The following is a 6,963-nucleotide window of genomic DNA, read 5'->3' on the forward strand; positions in this document are numbered from 1 at the left end:
ATACCAATCAAGTCTGGACTCTCGTTGACCCTCCACCTGGTATTAGACCAATTGGAAACAAATGGGTCTTCAAGAAAAAGATAGGTTCAGATGGTAAAATAGAAACCTACAAAGCAAGGTTGGTGGCAAAGGGCTATAAGCAAAGAGAGGGCATTGACTATGAAGATACGTTCTCTCCTGTTGCCATGGTTAAATCTATTCGGATATTATTTGCTATAGCTGCTCACTATGATTATGAGATATGGCAAATGGACGTAAAGACTGCCTTTCTGAATGGCAACCTTGAGGAAGACCTTTATATGGATCAACCTGAAGGCTTTACGTCTAAAGATGACATTCATAAAGTGTGTAAGCTTCATAGGTCCATCTATGGACTCAAGCAAGCTTCAAGGAGTTGGAACATCCGTTTTGATGATGCAGTCAAATCTTTTGGTTTCACACAAAACATGGATGAACCTTGTGTTTACAAGAAGGTCAGTGGGAGTGCTGTTGTGTTCCTTGTACTTTATGTAGATGACATCCTACTATTTGGGAATGATGTAGGAATGTTATCTTCAATTAAAGTTTGGTTGTCCAAGACCTTCCTTATGAAGGATCTTGGAGAAGCTGCCTATGTACTAGGAATAAAAATCTACAGAGATAGATCAAGGAGATTAATTGGATTATCTCAATCCTTGTACATAGACAAAGTGTTAAATAGATTTCACATGGAACAATCTAAGAAGGGTTTTCTGCCTGTCAGACATGGCATTCACATTTCTAAGAAAATGTGCCCACAAACGATTGAGGAAGTGCAAAAGATGAGCAAGATCCCATATGCATCTGCAATAGGGAGTCTCATGTATGCGATGCTATGCACAAGACCTGATATCAGTTATGGCGTAAGCATAACTAGTCGATATCAGTCCAATCCAGGTTTAGAACACTGGAATGCTGTTAAGAATATCCTTAAGTACTTGAGAAGGACTAAAGATTTATTCCTCGTTTATGGAGGTGGTGATTTGCAATCAGAGTTGCAAGTGGAAGCATACACAGACTCAGATTTTCAATCTGATGTGAATGACAGAAAATCCACATCAGGGTTTGTCTTCACCTTGAATGGAGGTGCAGTAAATTGGAGAAGCTGCAAACAAAGCGTTACTGCAGATTCCACTACTGAGGCAGAATACATTGCAGCATCAGAGGCTGCAAAGGAAGCAGTTTGGATGAAAAAGTTCATCACTGAACTTGATGTTGTTCCTACCATTGAGTCACCGATTCCACTTTACTGTGACAACAATGGGGCAATTGCTCAAGCCAAGGAACCAAGGTCTCATCAAAAATCCAAACACATCGAAAGACGCTTCCATATCATAAGGGAGATTGTTAATCGTGGAGACATTAACATTCTCAAAGTAGCATCTGTTGATAACATATCAGATCCATTCACTAAGCCTTTATCACAAGCAAAGCTAGAACAACATCTTGAGAAGATGGGTGTACGTTTCATGGCTGATTGGGTTTAGTACAAGTGGGAGATTGAAGGAATTGTGTCCTAAAACAATCATTTTGATGTAATTATTATTGTAATTATTATTAATCAAAAGGGCAAGTTTATTGTTCATTGCTTATATTTAATATTTGATTGAACAAGGTCCAAGGAATATGAGTTAAAGAGAAAGTAATCTAAAGAGTTAGATGTGTGAGACCTTTACTCTTTCACACTCTTATCCTAAAAGGTTCCTAGTCATAGGATTATCACTTGGACATTGATAATCCGGAAAGACTAGCACATACTATGTATGCTCAATATGGAGGATGATATGTCTCTTGTCATTTGTGTAGAGACACTAATACAAGTATGTGGGTGCTCTTAACTTAAAGAGTACACTGAACGCGATCATTAGAGTTCTTGTATGGAGTCTTACTTACATGTCAAACTTGAACTCTAAATTGCAATAATACAAATTAGTCCTTTGACCTGAGACACCATAGTTGTCTTATGAGTGAATGGATTATCTCTTGATGATGCAATAATATTGTGTCCCTTAATGGATATAATAGATGCATTCATTGGTATAATCAATTCGGTCATGGAGACATGTGAGTGTACAATAAGGAATCTCTATCCTTAAGTAAATAAGGTGTATGTTCAAAGATGTGATTCAATGAGTTTTTGGCCAAAGCATTGAATGAGATTAAAAAGGAGTTTTTAATCACATTCTAAGAATCACATAAGAATGAAAATCACATTAGGGGATTGACATATCAATTCCATACCCCGATGATGTGATTTAGAACATAGTGTTAGAGAAGGACCGTATTGTATTGTAATTCCAATTGAATAGGTTCTTTGTCATTCTACATTAACTAGGGTAGTCATGATATGTTGCAAGACGTCACTCATGACTTGTGAAGTCCCCGAGGATTAATAAACATTTATAATCCTAATAACAAGGGAGAATCAAAAATGGAGTTTTTGATTCGTAAACAAAATAGAATGGTTTCTATAAACTTCACTGCCTTGTTAATTAGAACCTAAGAGATCGCACACCATATAAGTGGATCCTTGAGATTGTATATGAAGAAGATTAAACAAGAGTTGGTTATGACCAAATAATTAATTAGATTTATTATTTGGACATAATTAGGTTTTTCGGGTAAAACCGAACCTATTGGGCCTAAACGATTGTCGGGCTTTTCGTGTGGACTTGGGCTTCACTAAATGAGATTTAAATGAAAGCCCAAGACACATTTTTAGTGCCCAATAACAAGTATGGACCAGCCAAAATATTGGCTTTATGAAAGTCAATATTTTCTTTTAGTAATTGGAGTTATTTCCTATTATATAAAAGTGAAAGCATGGACAAAGAGAATAAGTGTGTCTCCACACTATTATTTTCAGATTTGAGAGAGAGAGAGAGAAAGAGTTCTTTCTTGGTCCATTACAAAATTAAAGGAAAGAAGAACACTTGCATAATTTCTTCTTTTCTTTCATCTTTCTTCATCTCTTGATTCACTTGGTGAAGATCCTTAGAGGCCATATCCTTTTGTGGCTTTACTTGTTACATCAAAGAGAAGATTACAAGCACAAAAAGGAGTTCTTAATCCAAGGTGCTTCAAGGTGGAGGAAACACACACAAGGAGAGATCAAGGAGAGGAACTTTGGTGGTTCACTTGGATAGGATTAAAATCACGCTCCAAGGGTGAGTAGAACATAAACTCACTCTTTGTTCTTCCTTACTATGCATGCTATGTTTATATACATATCACAATAAGCCAAGATCATGGGTTAAAGGAATGGATTTTATGTTTAGTTAGTAGTTTAATGGTTAAACTAATTCCGCACTAATTAAAAAGTTTTGAAATCAATCCATTCCTTCAGTTAGTTACGCCGGTCATCCGGGTATTCCGATCGTAATGACGGGCTCGGTACGTGTGTGTAGATAGGTAGTGGACGCTCTCGCTACGCTTACCTGGTTGATAAATTATTTGAGGTAAGGTCGTGTAGTGGGTCTATGGGACTTGCCATCTGGTAAGATTTAGCGCGCGTGTTTATTTAAGTATCCTGCATCGATTTTCGAGTCAGAAAACATTATTAAAAAGTTTGTCGTTGATTGAAATATTTGGTTTAAGCATGTTTTCATACTGGGGCCCTAAAGATTTATTATTTGGTTTTAAACCTAGTCGTGGTAGAGTTCCTGTAAGAGGAGCGAGGACGAAAGCTCACCCCTACAACAGTATGAATGCAAGTACTATGCACTGGTGACGGGACAAAAGCGGACGGAGCTGGGTGTGCGGAATAAGTCCGGTAAACCATCATTTGGACTTTCTTCTACATTCTCTTTCTCGAACTTCGTGTTCCGAAACTTGTTGGTAGTTAGCTTGTGTCAATTTTAGTTGTCATTCCTTAAAGTTCGTATCCTTCGTGTGAACATTCATTCAAGTTCTGGACGAATGAAATGATTTTTAGCAACTCAAGGATTTTCACCTCAAAAATATTTGTAGCTTCCGCTGTGTTTATACAAAAAGTTTTCAAACAAAATGCCTAGCGGTTCTCTAGAATATAAATTGAGCGTTCGGTTTATGTTTTAGAGGCTCGCGGCACTGTGACGTGCTTAAGTTGGTGAGGTGCAGCTTGAGGCGTTACAGCACCAACCTCCCATGAAAGACTTTACAAGACCCAAAGAGTCCTTTCTTGCTTACTCCCTTTATAGCTAAATGAGGTTCAATTCTATTATATATTTTCGATGTGGGACAATATGTGTCTATTTGTTTCTCTTGAAGCCTTTTGGAGAGCATGGGAGGATGGCCTCTCGGCTAGATACCGGTCGACCCATCCTCCACCATAGTAAGGTAGCTTGGGCGTCGGTCTACCGGATGCATGTCGTAGGTAGGACTAACCTTGTCGCGGGGGCCACCTACGAGGTTGTTGCTTATGCTTAGCGGTATGTAAGTGGTACCAACAACATCAAACTACTATACATCGTACTTGTAGCTTATCGCATACATAATTGAGGCTTGCAATAATCAGGGGGAGCATCCAGAAGTATGCTACCTAGGACATATGCACGTTGTGCTCTTTTTGTCATTCGATCATGGTTACTTTTGTCCCACTGGATTTTTGTTACCTAGCAAGGTTTTTAACGAGACAATAATAAGCTCGTCCAATACCATCATTCATTAGTGGACATCCAAGAGGGAGTGTTGTAAATATTATTATCAATGTAGTTGTCCACATAAATACTCATTAGCTATGTTCGGTGATGTAAACTCTACCTCTATATAAAGGAGGTTAATGAGACTGAATGAGAACACTTCTACTTCCTCCCAACTATTCTCTCTTCACCTTCTTCTTACTTTATAACAGTCACCACATTTTTAATTCTCATTATTTATGAAAATGCCAAAGCATCCAAATAGCTATTATTAATTGAAAAGCTATTGCCGACTAACTTAAAAACTATTGTCATTGTTTAGAAAAATCACTATCATTCTTCGAAAAAGTCAAAAGTAGATAGAAGAAACTATTAGATAGATAAGAGTAGGTGAGGACTCACTAACCTGAGCAATTTTGATCAGAACTCGAATTGCCCGCAGTTGTGGGACTAGCTCCCGCAACTACAGTGACTCTTAAATCTGAGCTACCATCTTTTGAAAAATTACTGTTTCGAACCAATAAACTATTACCAATGAACTGAAAAAGTTATGGTTATTTTTCAGAAAACAAATTGTCATTCACAAAAATAGTTAATCTTTTAAAAAATTGTTGACATTTTTCTAAAAATTATTGCCGATTAACCAAAAGATAGTGTTAGAATTTGAAAGTTATTGTCCAATAATAGAAAAGTTATTGTTAAAGAACTGAAAAGTTACTGTTGGATAACCAAAGAGCTTTTGTCCTGATCCAAACAGCACAGCTCGTGCGGCGACTTCACTGGCCTGGGGGTTTGCAAAAATGGGCCGATAGAGCATCCCCATCTCTAGTTTAATTTTTAATGTCTCCCGACTCCGTACTGTTTTGTTGATTTGGTGTCATGTAGTTTTTTTCTGGGCTACTCTTTGTGCCCTGGTCTTTTTTTTTTTTTTTTTTTGGCAAATGTGCCCTGGTCTTTGTCGAATAGGTTGAGAAGTAGCTTTCTGTATGTTGGGCCTCCCTTTGGTTTTCTTCGATTGGGTCGTTGAAACCACAGGCCTCTTGTGTAGTCTAGAGTTTTAATCATTTCACTATTTGTTGTGGACTTTATTAATAGTTCACCACAGGCCCAAATAATTTGGTCCTTACTGCCTGAGAGTATATTTTGGTCTCAGCAATATTGTATACCGTAGCCAAACTAAAAAAACGGTTCTTTATGCTCATAGCTGCAAAGTAAATCCAAGTACATAACATGACAAGCCTGAGTGAACATGGATTTGCATACATCCCCCATCTCCAAGTACTCGGACTAACCAGCAGTACTAGTATTACACAGTACGTGATCACATCCACCTCTTTATTTTCATACACAATACATATTAATAACCAAACTAGGTAAGCATAAAATGCTCAATGCATGCATGCATGCCTTTCTTAGTTGGCTGTAGGAGGTTTGTGTGGTGGCTTCTGTGGCGGCTTATGGGGTGGCTTGTGTCCGTCATCCATAACATCAAGTGGTGAGGACGTCGGTGGCTTCTTTTTGGGTGGTGGCTTCTGTGGTGGCTTGTGGGAGTCAGCCTCGTCATCAAATGGTGAGGACGTCGGTGGCTTCTTTTTCGGTGGTGGCTTGTGGGGTGGCTTGTGTGAGTCAGCCTCATCATCGAATGGTGAGGACGTCGGTGGCTTCTTTTTCGGTGGTGGCTTGTGGGGTGGCTTGTGTGAGTCAGCCTCATCATCGAATGGTGAGGAAGTCGGTGGCTTCTTTCCCGGCGGCGGCAGCGGCTTTACTGGTCCCTTAGGAGGCTTGACGGCCAAAATGGGCCGTGGTTGAGCTACGTCCAAGTCCAGGGAAGCTGGAGGCTTGTGTGGTGGTTTGTGGGGAGGTTTCTTATGATCATCGTCGTGATCGGCAAGAGAAGAAGTGGTGGTGATCAGAAGCAGCACACCCAGTAACAGAAAAACCAGAAAGGATTTGGAGGACATTGTGCTTAGACTAGGGTGAGCTCAGTGAAGAGTTCTGGATGGTGCAAAACTTGTGTAGGGTGGAGGCCTTTTATAATGGTTTTTGCCTCTGTTGTGATGACTTGGGCTTCTGCAAGCAACTGGACAATATTATTTGGAAGTTGTTGTCCTTTATAGTAAATAAAAGTTGGCATTCAGGCTCTGTTTTGAAAGTATTGGACCACATGGACCCCCACCAATTACGAAATTGCAATAATGCACGTCCGAATTCCCAAACTTGAATATCATGCCGACTGAGATTTGGAAAAAAATTAGTTTGTATAGAGTTAGGGTTTAAATTTCTTTGAAACAATATATTATTTTAGAAATATCTACGAGGTATGTAA

General features: G+C 39.0%; 1 protein-coding gene across 1 annotated transcript; it reads left to right on the forward strand.

Moving 5' to 3' along the window:
- The first annotated feature begins 800 nt into the window (after window positions 1-800).
- Window positions 801-6,446, forward strand: LOC133711829 (uncharacterized). Its single transcript, XM_062137914.1, has 2 exons — window positions 801-1,196; window positions 6,054-6,446. The coding sequence occupies exons 1-2, from the start codon at window positions 801-803 to the stop codon at window positions 6,444-6,446; spliced, it is 789 nt and encodes a 262-aa protein (XP_061993898.1).
- Window positions 6,447-6,963: the final 517 nt, after the last annotated feature.

This window comes from Rosa rugosa, chromosome 5 (genome assembly GCF_958449725.1).
Source record: "Rosa rugosa chromosome 5, drRosRugo1.1, whole genome shotgun sequence".
In the NCBI taxonomy this organism is placed as follows: Eukaryota; Viridiplantae; Streptophyta; class Magnoliopsida; order Rosales; family Rosaceae; genus Rosa; species Rosa rugosa.